Below are 16,892 nucleotides of genomic sequence, written 5' to 3' on the forward strand. Positions count from 1 at the left end.
AAGGGGGAAAGAAGAAACAATCTTGTCACTTGAGATCTTAGTCTGAAAAAGAATCGAAAAAATGAGACGAACCGTGATTGAGGCGAGACAAGTCAATCAACTCCTGACTTGCCTCCTGTCGGGCACGCACACCAAACGCTGCCGTGCATACCTTACAGAGTGCATCGAATGTCTGCTGAGATGCATTAGCTAATCCGTTGAAGCACCAGCGAAGGGGTTCTGGAATGACACCGAGCACAGTAAGGTTAAAACGTTTAGGCAAACTGTTTTGAAACCTGGGAAACGCACCTTAACAGCAATTAACTAAGCTGCCAGGTAAGCTTGAACTACAAAGTTGTAACGTACTAAACACATAACTGGGCCGAGGGACCCAGAGCCACGCATGTCCCGGCACCAGGTATCAACTCTTGAGCCTTTCCCACTTGCAACTCCTCGATCCAGTTTCTCCAGTGTACCAAGATCCAGAAATTCCAAGAGTCCAGCCAAGTCCTGGCCCATTCTCTTCTCAACTGTGAGTTGTGATGAGTTTTTATTCGATTGCACTCCAGCACTCCAGTAATCATTTCCCCAGGTTACATTACAGCGAAAGAAAAAAAAAAAAACACAAAAAAAAGTCTTGTTTCTTCGTCGCGGACCAGTTGGTGACCAGGCGTCACGCCCTGCCAAGAAGCCCACTCCAGATCCCACCAGTCAAGCCTGTCAGGTGTCTCCGTATAACCTGTCCCGAGCCGCTGTTTCGTTGTCGCCAATGAAGTCTGGGACATTCCACATGAACCACGCGAGAAGGAAGAGGCGACGTTCGTCTCGTCTTTTCCCCCTCCCTTTCCCTCCAGCCGCATCCGAATTCCAAAAATCTAAATCCGAACTAACCGTCGTCCCTTTTCGTTCCCGATTGCCGATTGGCAGCTGAATATAGCTAAACATCACAAACGCAGCCGCCAGCCGCCCAGCCGCCTTACTGCGTCAAACGTGCATTCTCAACCCTCAGCAGCGTTAGGTTGCTTACTGACTTTTTGGGACCGGCCCCCCCCTTGAACATGCCCCCCATATGTCCCCCCAACCCCTGAATCAGAACGAAAAGAGGACCAGCAAACGACTGGCTCCCATTCATCGCTGACAAGATCCTCGAAAATCTCGCAGCCCAACCTTGTTCTCCACAGTTTCCGCGGTATCTCTCTCTCTCTCCCTCTCTTCAATCCATGATCCACGGATCCCTGCCTTGCTGTGGACTTTCCCTGGTGGCCCGTGAGACGACATCACAGAGGCAAGAAAAGGGGTGGTGGTCTTGACTTCCTGGCAGGCCGGCGTCTAGACTTTCCGACTCGTGGCTCACTGGCCTCTCTGCCCGCCAAAATGTAGCTGGGATCCACCGTCTGCCCGGGACACCCGTCGGATCTCACATTCATTCACATAGAGCCTCACCGGCTCACTCTCATTCATCGTGTTCTCACTCTCCATCACTACCTCTCCTGCGGACCATGACCATGGGCCGTGGTGGCCCGTGAGTTATGAACCCATAAACCCGTAAGATTCCCACCTTCCATGTGGATAATGCACAATCTCGGAGCGACTCCTCTCACACCCATCTCGCTTCTTTCTTGATTTGATCAAAGTTGTTTAATTATGTTTATCCCGCTTACCGGCATCCCCCCTCTCAGCTTTCTGCTTGTGCTCTCTTTTTCTGCTCTGTTTATCGCGCGCAATTCCGTACTGCCTGGTTCCTAGTCATCTACCTTATCCATACCTATAACGGTCGAGGCTCAGCTTGCTACCAGTGGCCGCCGCACAAGTTTTTACCTATTATGTATACAGTATCCATTTTCTGTTGATTACGTCCGAATTGTCCCAGGGTCGTGCTTGCCCATTCATCACCGGGGAAGAAAGCCGCGTCCGAGAAGGACAATCCTATTGTTCTCCCTCCACTGAGGAGGGCGGGGCCCAGTAGATGGTCAGTCAGACACGTTTTCTCTCTCATCAACGAGCATTCCAGCACTGCCCAAAGTGTGACCAGGGAGGAAAGAACAATGGGCAGCGAGAAGTGTACACGAGCAGAGCTGGTCACTGGTGAGACAGGAATCAACATGATAGAAAATGACTCGGGCACAGGCCGAGCCTCAATCGCGTTTCCACAGCCCACAGCCGTACGACGGTCCGCAGCCCGAGAGTGCGCGGCGTCCCCAGATGAAAAATCTTGGTTGCAATTCCAATATCAAGCACTGCGGCACCTCCTCTCTGTGTATCCACCGATGATTAGGTTCGTCTTTCCGCCCACTCGCCCGTCCCGAAGGAAATAGCTTGTTTGTCTTGCACCGCCCACACTCGCGGGTCTCGCAGCAAGACATGCCTACCTCAACTCGCTCCCCCCTTACTGTGTACCGAGTATGTCTGTCTGTTTTGTCCGATGCCTTGCCGCTGCGTCCGCGCCATTTCTGAACTACACGGCCAAAACCTGCCAAGCCAGAATATCTCAGACATTGGTCGAATCCCAGAACTTGAAACTTTCCAGTTCCCATTCTGCTTTTTCACTAGTCGTCAAAAGTCAGACACCGTGTTTTGGTATGCACGTGTGCCCCTCGTACGTGCGCATCCGAGAGAGAAGGGATGTGTCGTACTGCGCCGCGGCTGCTTGCGCAAAACGACTGTTCCCGTCTTGGCGAAAAGGGATCAAGCCCGCCAACGTAGGTAGGCGAGTTAGATGACGTACGTCATGTCGTGGCCGTTTGTTGTTTACTGCTACTCTCCTGATGGGCTCTGCAACCATCCCAAGCCAAAGCTTTGCTTCTTATCCCCCGATCTGGCAACTTTGTCTGGGGTTTCTGGATTGTCTCTGATCGGGCTGCCTGAGCCGACGATGGTTGATACGATCTGTTTCCCTTGCTGGGCATCACCGCATGCTTAATCCATGAAGCTTGACCGGGTGCGTTCGGTGAAAAAACACCATGCCCGCTTTAGCTTCTTGGTCGTGATAAGCTGGCATGTTGTAGACGCTTGACTCTGTCTGAAAGGAGTAGAGCATTGTCTAAACTCTGCAAGACGTGCTTGAGATGGTGTCGTACTATTCACCAGGTATTCTCAATGAATGAAGATACCCTCTTGGCCGCGTCCTGAAATACACCCATCTCTGTAGTATGTTGTCTATGATTTGCTCATAGTAACTCCTCGCAGCAGTCATGCGTCGAGGTCAGTTGTCAGGTGCCACGACTACACTAAGTGCAACCACACCAGCCAACCATAGCTTGCTACGAGAACATCACATCGGACGACTTGAGGCATCAAGGCGAGAAACTTGGTGGCAGAGAGGATAGGTTTCTTGATGATTCAAACCCCGCCGAGGGAGGAGCGGTTCCAGCCTGTAAGAAGAGCAGGAGCAAAGAAGAGAGGGACACGATTTGCGTCACTCCTCTTACTCAACTCGGAGTCCCTCCACTCCGTCTCCTATGCATTTCCCCGACTCCTACTTCGCGGGAGCTAAATCACACCTACTATTACACCACACCCCAAAAAAGTCTCTATGCAAAGGGCCAAACCTATCACTCCCTCCATAATACAGTTTTCCAGCGTTCATTGGTTGAATATTCCAGGTAAATTGAATACTGGGCTGGGGCTATACACCCTCCCTTACTTCGCTCTCATTTTTGGAGTTTCTTTTGATACACGGTATTGTACACACGCCAAAGACCTCGTGGGTATCTTTTACACTTTTTTATGGGTTGAGTCGTTTCTGGCAGATTTCTCTCTGTTTATGACTCGTTGATCTTGGCGAGGATCCTAGGTGAAGGGAATCACGTTAGTGACCTTGTCTTTCTTTTGGTATAACACATCGAACTGATTGCTGGCTGAAAGGGTTTGTGTGGTAAAGGGATTGGTGTAAACTTACTCGCTGTCACGGAACAGGTGGTACTCCTCCTCACCGACCTTGACGGGGGAGCCGCCGAACTGCATCACATCTTGTCAGCCCATCGGATCCATATGTTGTGCTCGTTCAACTAAATCGCCCATCCTGTCTTCACCCGCCCCCATCATCTCATTACTCAATTTCCACTTCCGCCGACATTATGCGGCGAAAGAAATGTCAAGAGGTGCCGGCTACTGCGCATTCCCGAGTGTCACCACCTTTCACAGGCCAGGTCGCGGAAGTAGGGAAGCAGAGAAGCGGGTAGGATCGATGACTGGCGCCGCAGTTGAGGTTGCCGTCAGGGATCGAAAACGTACCTGGGGAATCAGGACGCGGTCACCAGAGGCGACACCCATGGGCAACCGCTTGCCGTCTCTGTCGAGGGCACCGGGGCCGACGGCGAGGACCTTGGCCTCGTTGAGCTCCTTGACGGAGGACTCGGGAAGGAAGATGCCGCTGGCGGTCTTGGTCTCAGCCTTGACGCGCTGCACGAGGACGCGGTCGAGAAGGGGCGCAAGGGCGCGGATGGAGCGGAAGGAGGCAGACTGCAATGCGTCTTGTCAGCGAAATGGTTTTGCGAGATGTTGCATTGCTGGCAATGGCGGCAGACAATATCAAGGGCTAACATGGGGATGCCCGTCGTGCTGCCGAGTTAAGGGGAAGGCTGCTGCCGGAATTGCGGCGTAGAATTGAGGGGTGCCAACGTACCATTGTGACTGTTGTGATGGAATTGACAGCGAAAGCGGCAACTTTGGTCTGTTTGGAGGGATTGGGCGGATGACGATCGGTGAAGTGTAGAGTCGATACGGGGGACGAACTTTAAGCCTTGAAGCTATTCCAAGAGCTTCCAGAATGTCAACAATTTTTTGGGCCGATCGGCCAAAGGATTTCCCGAACGCCCCACCGTTACATACCCCTGGATATCGTCCGATTGGCTGTATATGCCGAGGATGAATGAGGTACTTACCAATCGACCATATCGCATTTGACGTACGGACACAGACCATCCACGGATGAAGATGAGTTGCTACCTTACTGAGACTTGCCTCAGGACGGGACATCTCGTGATATCACTTCATCACGATGAGCTAGGCCAACATATTGAGTCTTTTCTGAATAGTATTATCTACCTATCTAATTCAATCGCTTGATCCAAGGCCGTGAGCGGAGCCGCAGCAGCATCTACAAAACCTCAAGACGGACTCCGATACCACCCAAGCTCCAATATCATCGCTGTGTCCCCAATCACGAGGGGCTCATGTCATTCCAAGTGTCTTCCACATCCTGTCCCATTCCAAAACCCCATCTACAACCGGTTAAACGCCTTTCAGACATGCAATTTGTGTTGACCGCGCCCGTGCTGTGAACCCTACTTCGGGGGCTGTGGTGGCTCAAGAGTGTGAATGTGATCCTCTGCGTGTACAACGCGGCCCGGCTCGGGTTGCTGGCAAATGACTGTATTGGCAACCCAGGGCTCATCGAGAATTTCTTGCATAGTCGCACGATCCTTCACCTTGATCTCCAGCATGCGACCAATGATGTGACGACTTTCGCGAGGGAGCAGGCGCAAGATCCTCCAGGGACCTCTTATGACCTCTTTCTTGTCGGCTGGTTGCTGGCCGTCAGACTTAGTCGAAGTCTGCGTCGAGCTGCCCTGTGCTGCACTCCCCTCGCCGTCCTTGGGAACTTCCTTCTGGTTCTCCTTCTGGCTTTCTTTCGGCTCGTGCTTGTGAGTATGATGCTTGCCGTCCTCGAAAATATCTCTCTGAGGAGTGTTGGAGAGGTCGTTGGCAGACTTTGACGGCATAATCAGCTTTCTGGGGTCGTGGCCTGGTGTTGGCTCAGCAGCGAAAAGCTTGAACGAGTTGTCCGTCATGCGAGGGACCTTCCACGGAAATCTGCGCAATGTCATACAGCAAAAGATAATTGCCAACGACCAAATATCGACGGCTTGGGGATCATATTTTCGTTCGTCGTAAACTTCAGGGGCCAGGTAGGGGTCGGAGCCCACGATGCCTATAATCAATCAGCAAATACGTCGAAGCAAGTTCCAATGGGCAACTAACCTGAAGCGAGGACAATGTCGCTCTCGAAAGGATACTTGTAAACGTGGGCACTACCAAAGTCGATGATTTTCATAATCCCATGCTCACTGACCACGACGTTGTCAAGCTTCAAATCCCGATGAGCAAGACCCATGCTGTGTAAATATGTCACACCGTTGAGGATCTGCAAGAAGCAGCAGCCGACTTCCTCTCGTGTCATCTTGCCAGTCATGACACACGCGAAAAGGTCAAACGGAGCGTACTCCATTACCTCGTACCACTTGCCCTTCTCCTGCAGAATATCCAATGTCTCGATAACATTGCCATGGTGTAGAGTTGAGCCAACGCAAAATTCAGCTGTCAGCTTCTTGACGTACTCTTTCTCGGTTTCATATGAATGTCTCGGTCGGAATTCCTTCACGGCGAAAACGACACCGTCATCACTGCGCTTCATCAAACGAACAGATCCTCCAGCACCCGATCCCAGGACTCTGCCGAGCTTTCCGTACTTCGAAGTAAGTCCGTGGTCGTCTCCGAAGGGAACATGTTGCGACCCTCTAGTAGGGGGTGTCTTGGTGCCTGATCGAACCGATGATGGGGAAGCTTCCCTCTTCATCTTGTGGTGTCCGCCAACCTTGAAAAACCTCTTCAGGTCGGCAAAGGAGCCTTGTCTGCTCGTGATGCTAGCCGAGTCATCGTGAGGAACCTGCAGCTCGTCGCCATGTCCCTTCATGCCCAAGAGCCCGGAGTGTCGTTTGTCGCTTACTCGGCCCAGACTTGAGGTAGAACCAGATGGCGACGACCCGTGTTTGTTTTTCCGGCGCGAGAAGACGAATCTAGAATCGATCTGGCCCCGCTGAGGAGCCGGAGCTGGTGGTTGACGTTTGTGAGCCGCATAAGGGTCGTTGGCATCTCCGCCTGGTGTCATCGGCTTAGAGTAGTACAATGAGGCCCGAGATGGACTAGATTCTCGCGAAACCGGCACTGATCCTCCAGGACCAACAGAGAACATTCCCCTCCTATGCGACCTCGTGTCGTGTGGTTGGTCTTCTGCCGAAGCTGATCGCTGAGGTACCTCCTCCGTCGACTTGCCTCGGACGGGCAACTCCTTCCTGGTAGATGATGGTGGTGAGTCCTGGGAGGACGAAGCCTGCGGGGTGATTACATGGGGGTCGCTCGTGGATGATTTGCGATCGTCATTTTGATCTCTACTCTTCCTGGCTGTCAGGTCTGAGGGATCGGTCCCCGCCGGGGTCAGAGGAGGTGACTGCATCGGATGCGCCGGACCAAACCGCGGTGATTTCGGTCCGCTGGAGTTCGGGGTTGGCAGTCGACTGTTGTCGGATTCCTCCTCTCGTGAGCCAACCTATAGGTGCCGGTGGTTAGTAAGAAGTAAGGTGTACAGGCTGGCGCGTGCGATGCAATGGCCGAGTGGTGTTGTCATGACAGATTGGGGGGTAAGTGGGATGAGCATGAGACTGATCATTGGAGGTTCCGACGAGGAGCTCCATCGAGAAGAAGCCTCGGATGATTATAGCGAAGACGAGGTGAGATGTTGGGGGAAAACAAGTCTGAACGTCGAGGCAGTGTTGGTTGGGTGGAGGGGTAGGTATGAGACTTTGAAACACAAGGCATCAGGACGCACGCCCATGCCAACAGGAAACAACGTCAAGAAGCTCCGAGACCGCGCATAAACTAGAGAGTTATGACGGAACAGACTACTTACGCGTGATGCAGGTAGTGAGTATGGTTCGAAGCCAAAGACATTCATCCGGCGCTGCTGCAACGGTGCACCTTGAAGGGACTTGGAGAGAGCTCTAATTTGATCGGGCGTTACTTCGGCCAAGGACTCTTCACCGTCTCCGGTAGCGGCATCGGTGGGAGAAAGAGTCTCGGTGGGTGATGTCGTGGTGACGGCTGGTGTTATCTCTTCGACGGAAGAAGCGAAGCGGACGGCGGGAGCATCTTGAGGGGGCATATTGTCGTCTTTGTGGAGATTTGGGTTATCTGGAGGATTGCGGGTGATTTCTAGGCATTGCGCACAGCGGTCAGCACAAGACGGGATCTGCGTTGAGGATAAGATACAGGCTTGGGGTATGAGCGTAGGTGTGAGAGTGAGCGTGGACATGGGACATTGGGCGAGTGAGTGTTTGTTTGACTGTGATATGCGCAACAGACGAACCGAGGGCGGGGTTGCGCGCGCCGGAACAGACGGAAGGATATGGCGTTTGTACCTGGGACTTTGACGTCCTCTTTCTGAGGATCGCGGGCGGGAGACGGAGTAGCCATGGGCTTGGCTGTAGCTGCGGGCGGTGACTGTTTGTCGTCTGCAGCTTCTCTGGAGTCGAAAAAGGACGATGATGACAACGGATGGCGGGGAAGAGGAGCGAGAGGAAAGAAAACCAAGACCAAACAACGACAACACGAAGGGCCGGGCCTGGGAAAGAGAAAAGTACGGATACCCAGGACTAGGTGGATGAGTGAGGTGTGGATGCCAATTGCGGATGGTGGGGCACTTTGAGATGCACTAAGACTAAGAGTCAATGGAAGTACCTAATCATTGCGTACCTGATGGGAAGGTACTGGTCAAATGCACGGCATGGGTACTAACGGAGTACCTAGACGTTGCAAAAAATCGAAGGTCCTTGCCGGAGGGTCTCTCCCTTGGCTGTGATTTGACATGTGTTGTTCAACAGCGTTGTCGCATTCATCTCACTTCTTTTTCTGTACTGACCTGGCCCAAGAACGAGGTCACCTAAAGAGACATTGCCGGTATGTAGACACCGGGACCCGAGGAGAAAATATGATAGTGAGAGCCCGAACCCGGTGCAGATACGTATCGCGGAATCTCGAGTGCGCTGTTCACGGGTCCGTCTGACCTCCCGTAACCCGTGCCGAGCCAAGTACTATGATCTGGAAGGTATTATAGAGGGGTATACAAAGGTGGGAGGGTCAGCAAGTACACGATACTTGTGCTAAGTGAGTGAGCCTGAAAAGGATGCAATCTGAATGGTCAACTGGATTGTTACCCATTCCTTATCGGGGAAGCGGTGGCCTGGATAAGACACGGTGACATGACACTGGAGCACCAGGGCCGCCGAAAGGGAGCCGAGAAAAGTGAAGGGGGGCGCCACTGGGCTGGAGACTGGAGGTGTTATTTTTACGGCTTGGGAACGGGAGAAATACTTGGCAATACCCCCCAAAATCATGGATGCATTGCGCGTATCTGCAGCAGGAACCCGGCCCAAGGAGAGAAGGCCCTTGCCTGCCCTGACCCCATGGCAGCTCCTGTCCCTGTGGTGATCGGAATCTTCTATTTTTTTTTCTACCTCATAACCAGCCGGTTCTAATTTTCTGGACTTGTCCTTTAATGGTCCCTCGGTGATCGGCTTTTTCCAAGATCCCTCCCGAGAGTGCCTTCACCTCAGACCGCCCGTCCGTCTTCAGAGTGCCCCCAATATGCGCCGGGGGTCGGTTTCTCGGCTTCGCATCCGTGACACATGCGACAGCTGTGAGGCGTTGTTATTCGGCGGCTCGGCGGTACCTGCTGGTAACATGTTAACCGTTTTTACGAACCTCGCAGCACACCAACGAAGACTCATCCATGGATGTTGATGGTTTTTGCCTGCTTCGGCCGCGGCCCGATCTCCACAAGGCCGATGACTCTTTTAATTCCTCGCGCCTCTTGAAAAATCTTTTCTTTTGGTTCAGGCTCTTCATTCCGCCGACGGTAACCAGGGCATACCCGTCCACAAGGTCAACGAACGCCAATGCGCGCCAGATGATTCGACAATGCACCTCTTGTCTAGGCCGGGACGAACGAGTCAAGCCTGCTAGAAAACAAAAGCACACCAATCCCAAGTCGTCTTCGCCCTCCTTCAGGCTTCAACATATGAACAACAGATTACCTATTACCTCTGTGAAGGTTGAACGCACATCCGACGGCCCACCAAAAGAAACCCTCGTCGCTCACCGGCTTCTACGAGCCGCGAGGTCTAGCTCTCTGTCAGCTTCCGGCAAGTAGGAGTCAAGACGGGGGTTACGATGGAGTGATGGACAGGAACAGACGGAGCTTTGCTCCCCATCTTCCCCAACTGCCCACTAGCCCGAGACTCACTTTCAGAGCACATGCCGAGACGTACCTTAACTGGCCTACCTTCGTCCCGCCCTTCCGCCCTACGAACACCGCCGCATCTCCGGTCCCAGACCGACGAGCCCAGCTGCCCCAGCACAGTGGCGTGGTTGCTGATGTGTTGCACCTGCAGCATGAAAACGGCCACTGTTCCGTCACATCACCGGCTTCGAATCGGTCCCACACTGACGAGGCTTGGAGGCGCTCTTGCAGATGACAGGCTGCTGATGATGGAGCCCTTTATCCAGGCACGCTGCAAAAGAGGACCGCCTTCCAGGGGCACCAGGTGGGAAAATCTCCATCGGCATGGCCCTGGCATTGTCTAGATCTGGGCCTGCATTTCGTCGCAACCAGCTGGCCTCCACCGACGGAGCTAAAGCATCTGCCACTGGGACTTGTTACCCAATACTGCACAGCAAGTACCTTCTTGCGCAAGCTTCTTGGAGGAACCGTCGCATTATAGGACAGGCAAGGAACTGCCTACGACACGCTTCACTGACAGTGAAGAGGAAGACGTGTAAGCCTTTCAGTCTCGACAGATTTGTCGATCTCGATTGCGAAGCTTCGAGAGACATTGAACCATCTCTTCCCCACCGATGTGCTGGCTTTGCCGCTTGCATATCAGTTCTAGACCGCTGATCGCACATTTGACTTCGGAACGACCTTGTCAACTATCCCCCAATCCTGTGGTTCAGCACGACACAATGAGACTTTCCCCTCACACCATCTCAATTCGACATACAAAGTTCTGGCGGGCCATGATCCAATCCGCCCGGCGACTTACTCAAGCAGGCGTGCAACAATTGGCATTTTGTCATAATCTCTTGGTTCTACATCGATTCTTCCCTTCCGAATCCTTAGACAACGGCCAGACAGCTAGTCGTTTCGATCTCCCACGGACGGTTGGCGTACTCGCACTATCGTGCGCAAGTAGAAGCGTGAGAACGGACTTCGCCTCAAAACGAGACATATATTCAACGTCACTGCTCAGTTGGGACTTCTGGGGCGCATGAAGCATCCCTTCAGGCGTGCCATGTTCCGACCACGCGGCGCTAGTGTATGAATAGTTTTTTTTGTCACCGTGCTCTGCCTTTGCTTGGCGGTTGAGATTCTCATCGTACAGTGCCTCCTGTCTGCTATGATAACGTCGCCTCGTCTCGATCCTCTAATAATTGTACATGGGCACGCTCTTCTTCGTTTGAGATGGTATACAAGTGGATGCTTTCTTTCCGCGCCTGACTCCGTTTTTATACGTGGTTGAAAATAGACTGTTGTAGGACACGTGCTCTATGGCACGACGTTGATACCAATGGACTTGCACTGGTAGATGACGGAGCGGCAGATGGCCTCGAGGCTGAGACCCGATAGACGCATTTCCGTCTGCTTGATCTTGGCGATCTCGTATACGTGCTTCAAGCTGACGGTGCCGACCGTCTCCTTTCCGGGGTTGGTTGCGCCCTTCCGCTTGCCCTTCTTGCCGACCGGCACCTCGGCGGCGTTGAGAAGAAGCCAAGATGTGTGAGGTGTGCGGATGTCAAAGTGGAATGATCGGTCGCCTCGGACAGTGACTCGACAAGGCATCGGCGTGCCGGTGATGATGTGTGCTGTCCTTGCATTGAACTCCTATCGATTGAGCAAAGACACGTTAGCATTGATCTCAACCATGGCATAACCAACCCCTTAAAAGCACAGATGTTGGGCAGAGAGTGGCATGTGTTGCTTCATCAGAGTCCCAAGGGCAAGTCTCACCTTGCAAAAATCCATCGACTTGACACCCTTGCTACCCAGCGCAGGACCAACAGGCGGACTCGGGCTGGCCTGCCCGGCGCCCACGATGAGCTTCACGACCTGGTCGGCAACTGTCGCTCCTCTCTTGGACATGGTGACGGATATACAGACGAGTCTGCTCGTTGGGGAAAAGGGGGGTGACGGGTGGGTGGTGATGGGCAGGTATATTGCACCGCGCGACAGACAACCAAGATTCAATCAATCAGACCTGATGCTGCACCTTTTCGGAGGTGGAAAATTTAGGAGCCTTGGAGCACCAGCCACGCGCCAAAGGTCCAAGCGACCGGGATGCTCGGGGGAGCGCAGGATCCACCCTGGTCGCATTAGCCACAGTTTCACCGTCATTGGGTCGTGGGATGACCCCTCGGCCCCTCCGCTGGCTCTTGTTTGGGGCGGTCAACTCAACTTCTTCTCAACTCGGTTTTCCTCTTAAGAACACCACCAAGAAGCTTGTTTCTCTTGTTACCCGTGTATAGACCTGCTGCATTTTACCGCCATCGACGACCACCCTTTATACCCCTCCCGTTTCCATCCGTCGTCACCCGTTCACGCGTCCTGCCGTCAACATGTTCAAGTGGGCGCAACAAAAGTAATTAGTGTTTGCCGTCCCTCAATGTTGCGTCAGCCAAGGCTAACCTTTTGATTCTGCCAGGCTCGCCGATGTGGCAGGTACCCAAGAGCCCATCTACGGCCCAACAGCTATCAGATCCGTCGCCGAAGAGGCCAAGACGACTACCCACACGGAGACCACCAAGGATGACTTGAAATGGATTGCGGCCGACTCGACCTCTGTTGAGACGCAGAGCTTCTACCTCATGGGTGACAACGGACACCTTGGGCTGGCCCAAATCATCTACAGCAACGTTGGGTATGGGATAGCTTCCTTGTCTTTCACACCTGTCTCTTTATGCTGACCCTATGTTCAAACAGTGGCATCCGCACAACATGCCAGTTCAACGCCAAGATCTTCTACCCCAACAAGTCGAAGCCGACGCTCTGGGAGACCACACAGCTCAGCCACTACGAGGTGAGCGAAGACCGGATGTCCTTCTACGCCGATGACTGCGCCGTCGAGCTGTCCGAGGACGGCACCTACTACACGATCAAGAGCATGAACTCGGAGAACGCCATTGTCAACCTCAAGGTCACCCGCATGTCGCCCGGCTTCCACGCTGGCAAGACGGGCAAGACGCTGTTCGGCACCGACATGTCGAAGCCCTGGGGCACCATGCGCCACGCCTTCTGGCCGCGCTGCATCACCGAGGGCACCATCACCACCAAGGACGGCGCCGTCGACTTCAAGGGTCGGGCCTTTTACGTGTACGCGCTGCAGGGCATGAAGCCTCACCACGCGGCGGCCAAGTGGAACTTTGTCGACTTCCAGGGCCCCAACTACTCGGCCGTCATGATGGAGTACACCACCCCTCCCTCGTATGGTTCGACCACGGTCAGCGTTGGCGGTATCGCCAAGGACGGCGAGATGATTTACGGTGGCGTCACGCAGACGGCCAAGCACACCAAGGCGAAGAACGATTCCGTCAACGAGTGGCCCGAGCCCGAGGAGATCAAGTTCACTTGGTCCGGCACGGACAAGGATGGCAAGGCCGTGGAGGGTGTCATTGAGGGCCCTCTGGGCGAGAGGCTGGACAGAGTGGACGTACTGGCTGAGGTCCCCGGCTTCGTCAAGAAGATAGTAGCTGGCACGGCCGGCACCAAGCCGTACATTTACCAGGTAAGTCCCCGGGTCGAGCCCCTAGTGGCTCAAGGAACCAAGCTGACAATGATTACAGTACTGCCCGACAGAGAAGAAGCTCACTTTGAAGCTCAAGATTGGAGACCAAGAAATCTCCGAAGAGGGTCTCTGCTTCAGCGAGGCCACCTTCATCTCCGAATAGACGTATGGACAATGAAACGACGGCGATGAAATTCTTGGGTAGTTGTTGCCGGTCTGGTTAGGCGTTCAGATGGGGGCTATGGTCACTCGTTGAGTTGGGTACGCATACTTGTTCTATAAAGTTGTTCTAATACAAATACACACTTTCAACATTCTGAATATGTCGTGCAAGTTTCTGATCACTGAAAATCCTGTGCTCCCGCGGCCAGCATAGCTCCTCGTGCCAAAGTGCTTCAGCTCTCAGCTATCCGAAAGCTGGGGCATCACATAGACCCCGACCCCGACTTCAGAGTTTCTATCTTGAAACAAGACATATGACAAACATTCGCCGGCAAGTTCCCTGCACCTGCATTGCGAGCGATGAGTTTTGACAGTGTGTGGTGTGTGGTTCTACGGTGTTTTTGCACGGGGCAGTTCAGCACGGGCCATGTTGAGCCGATAAGACTCGCGACGTGACCGATAAGGCAAGGCAGAAACGTCCCTGCCGCACCTGTCTCCATTGGATCGATGGCAGGTACCTACCTACTGCGCAGTAAAGTCCACTGCCCTGCATCCAGTGCTTCTATTGTCTCTGGGTACCTCAAAACCTCCTTAGCTTACGGTTATTCCCCCACATAATCGCTGCCAACTCCCCCGTCCCAAGTCCCCAACAACAGTCCCCAAGCGGCGCGTCCACCCACCCACGGATCCTCACCTTCACCTCCCAGTTCGGCGATTCACGATCTAAAAGAAAGCACCAGCAATATTTCTCATTCCACAGTCTACACTGACTTCATCACTATTTCACCATGCCGCCCGCGCCCGCATTTCGCGGCGGCCCGTGGGCCTCGAGCTCCGGCGGCAAGCGCGGCACCGCTTCAAAGGTGCATCAAGGCGGCAAGGGCAAGACTGTGCTGCAGAACGCGGGGACCGGTGCAAAGAGACACCGGTAAGTGGTCTCCTTTTATCGACCTTCACTTACGGCAGGTGAGATTCGGCTACTGACTAGGAGAATTAGAAAAATCATGAAGGATTGTATCCGGGGTATTAGTATGTTGCACTTGACTCAGTTGACGGCTTATACACACTTGGATTTGAGGAGCTGACCCGGATTACTCGTTTAGCTAAGCCTGCTATTCGGTATGTTTTTCTTCCTTGATTGCAGGAAGTTTTCTCCTTGATCGAGAATCCCTGAGGCTCCCGGGTGAGGCGGATGGTCTCGGGGTTTCCCTGAGATGAGGGTGATGAAGGGGACTTGAGTTGAGCTCTTCCTCGATCGAATCTCATTTCAGTCTCATCACGCACATCATCATCCTCGCCCACTTCACCTGCGTCTCTCTACCATGGCGGCTACCTACACCTACCTCCTTCCCCCTTCCCTTTGAGAAATAATTTTCAAGCTAACTGCCTTCTCTCACTTTAGTCGTCTAGCTCGTCGTGGCGGCGTCAAGCGGATTTCCGCCATGATCTACGACGACGCTCGTGAGGCCCTGAAGACCTATCTCGAGTCTGTAAGTACACACTCTCACATAAACCGAATTCTGCTTGTTTGTTTTTAGCTTCATGAAATGCTAACGAGTTACAAATAGGTCCTAAGAGACTGCGTGACATATGCGGAGCATCGGAAGGCGAAGACTATCACTATTCACGATGTAAGTCTCATGACCTGCCTCCGTCAGATTCTAGTGGCAGGGCCGGCGTTGTTCTGTGATGATTGGTATCTGAAGTTTCCCTCCCCTTAGGTCTTGCATGCTCTGGCCCGCAAAGGCAAGCCTATCTACGGCTTCGACCCCGATACCTTTGTCGACCCGAAGTCGCGCAAGGCAAAGACAGCAGGTATCAAGGATTGAGAGGGTTGGCCGGTTTACCTCCTCTTGTGTCTCTTCAAGCTTTAGACAGGCAAGATGTGAGTCAAAAACGCCAAAAAGGATTTCCACCATCAGTCAGAAAAGCGTGCCATCACCACAGCTATTTGTTGGACCTTATCACCCTTTCTCGGTCCTTCTTTACTTGTCTTGTGAGGTATAGGCACCTCTGGCGTTTACGGTTGAAGCGAGTATGGACGAGAAAGGACTACGGAACAGGGATATGTGTGTGTCTCACTTTCTTTCTGGATCCCGACGTTGGGGTTATGAGGCCTCGCAAGAGAGGATCCTCGATGGTCAGGAGAATCTCGCGCGGGGATGCGCCAAACTTATCGACCGCCTGAAACGACGGAGGAGAGAGATATCATGTCATCGCGAAGAAAAGACTGAATGAAAAGGGTTTTGGAGACTCCTCTCTGGATATCCGAGCCTCAGGAGGGAGAAAGGAATGGACATCCCGTGCATTGTCAGTTCTCGATCCTGGGCACGTGAGCAGACAAAGTCAGTAGTATACGGCGTCAGCGAGAATGAAGTGAGATTTTATCGTGAACCAGCTCTCGGCGGAGCGCGGGATGAGCGCATCGAGACGACCAGTCGTGAATGATGTAAGCCATGTCGAGGCAATCTAGATCTTTTCTAGTTTGGGATGTTCGAGTCGTATATTGACATCGGATCGTGACTGAGACTAGTTTCTGGGTAAATGGGAGAGATTGAGCGTCATGACTTGGGAAGCCATCAGGATTCGTGCTTCAGCTGCCCTGTCTGAGTAGCCAACTGTCCTCAGTGCATCCCGCTATGAAGTGTTATTTGTAGTTGATCACAGAACGGCTGCAAGTTTTCAACCATACTTTGTTCGCCGCAGTCCAAGAAAGTGTGAACAGATAGATACGTTGCCAAACGAAGGGTTTATATTAGGCAGCAGGAGGGAAGGGGACGGATGATCTGCGAGGACCTCTCTCCCACTCTTCCCTCTCCCCAAGCTGCACGTCTAGTGATATCTTCTTACCGCGTCCACGTCTCCACGCTCTTCAACGGGAAGGGTGTACCACGAAGAACTCTCGACTCCCTCCCCAAATCTTTCCGCTCTATACAAATTGTATAATCGCCACCCGAGGCGCCCAGTGTAAAGATGAAAAGCCGTTTGATATAACGAGGGGTATCGTTTGAAAAAGATGAGACAACCAAAAAGATAAGAGAGATGCCCGCGGGATCCTACACCAGTGACGTGTCAATGACACCTGGCCCGTCGTTTCCCGCAGCTCTAGGGTATAATTGTAACCAATTTCCATCGACC

At 53.1% G+C, this 16,892-nt stretch overlaps 6 protein-coding genes across 6 annotated transcripts; 2 read left to right on the forward strand and 4 right to left on the reverse strand.

The window, feature by feature from the left end:
• Positions 1-572: 572 nt before the first annotated feature.
• On the reverse strand, positions 573-764 carry CABS01_04740 (uncharacterized protein; the record flags this gene model as incomplete). Its single annotated transcript, XM_060538110.1, has 1 exon — positions 573-764. One exon carries the CDS (start codon positions 762-764, stop codon positions 573-575), a length of 192 nt encoding a protein of 63 aa, XP_060389772.1.
• Positions 765-3,740: 2,976 nt separating this feature from the next.
• On the reverse strand, positions 3,741-4,606 carry CABS01_04741 (chaperonin 10 kDa subunit; the record flags this gene model as incomplete). Its single annotated transcript, XM_060538111.1, has 4 exons — positions 3,741-3,768; positions 3,878-3,936; positions 4,213-4,440; positions 4,604-4,606. The coding sequence occupies 4 exons, from the start codon at positions 4,604-4,606 to the stop codon at positions 3,741-3,743; spliced, it is 318 nt and encodes a 105-aa protein (XP_060389773.1).
• Positions 4,607-5,264: 658 nt separating this feature from the next.
• Positions 5,265-8,229, reverse strand: CABS01_04742 (uncharacterized protein; the record flags this gene model as incomplete). The annotated part of the gene is made up of 4 exons (XM_060538112.1): positions 5,265-5,911; positions 5,962-7,306; positions 7,667-7,968; positions 8,175-8,229. The coding sequence occupies 4 exons, from the start codon at positions 8,227-8,229 to the stop codon at positions 5,265-5,267; spliced, it is 2,349 nt and encodes a 782-aa protein (XP_060389774.1).
• Positions 8,230-11,359: 3,130 nt separating this feature from the next.
• Positions 11,360-11,953, reverse strand: CABS01_04743 (50S ribosomal protein L11; the record flags this gene model as incomplete). Its single annotated transcript, XM_060538113.1, has 2 exons — positions 11,360-11,695; positions 11,822-11,953. 2 exons carry the CDS (start codon positions 11,951-11,953, stop codon positions 11,360-11,362), a joined length of 468 nt encoding a protein of 155 aa, XP_060389775.1.
• A 473-nt stretch (positions 11,954-12,426) lies between these two features.
• On the forward strand, positions 12,427-13,755 carry CABS01_04744 (uncharacterized protein; the record flags this gene model as incomplete). Its single annotated transcript, XM_060538114.1, has 4 exons — positions 12,427-12,449; positions 12,513-12,728; positions 12,791-13,592; positions 13,651-13,755. 4 exons carry the CDS (start codon positions 12,427-12,429, stop codon positions 13,753-13,755), a joined length of 1,146 nt encoding a protein of 381 aa, XP_060389776.1.
• A 787-nt stretch (positions 13,756-14,542) lies between these two features.
• CABS01_04745 (histone H4) lies at positions 14,543-15,583 on the forward strand (the record flags this gene model as incomplete). The annotated part of the gene is made up of 6 exons (XM_060538115.1): positions 14,543-14,682; positions 14,752-14,783; positions 14,858-14,873; positions 15,157-15,244; positions 15,323-15,385; positions 15,476-15,583. 6 exons carry the CDS (start codon positions 14,543-14,545, stop codon positions 15,581-15,583), a joined length of 447 nt encoding a protein of 148 aa, XP_060389777.1.
• Positions 15,584-16,892: the final 1,309 nt, after the last annotated feature.

The sequence above is a fragment of the Colletotrichum abscissum genome (genome assembly GCF_030869225.1).
Source record: "Colletotrichum abscissum strain IMI 504890 chromosome Unknown Scaffold_9.1, whole genome shotgun sequence".
NCBI classification, from domain to species: Eukaryota; Fungi; Ascomycota; class Sordariomycetes; order Glomerellales; family Glomerellaceae; genus Colletotrichum; species Colletotrichum abscissum.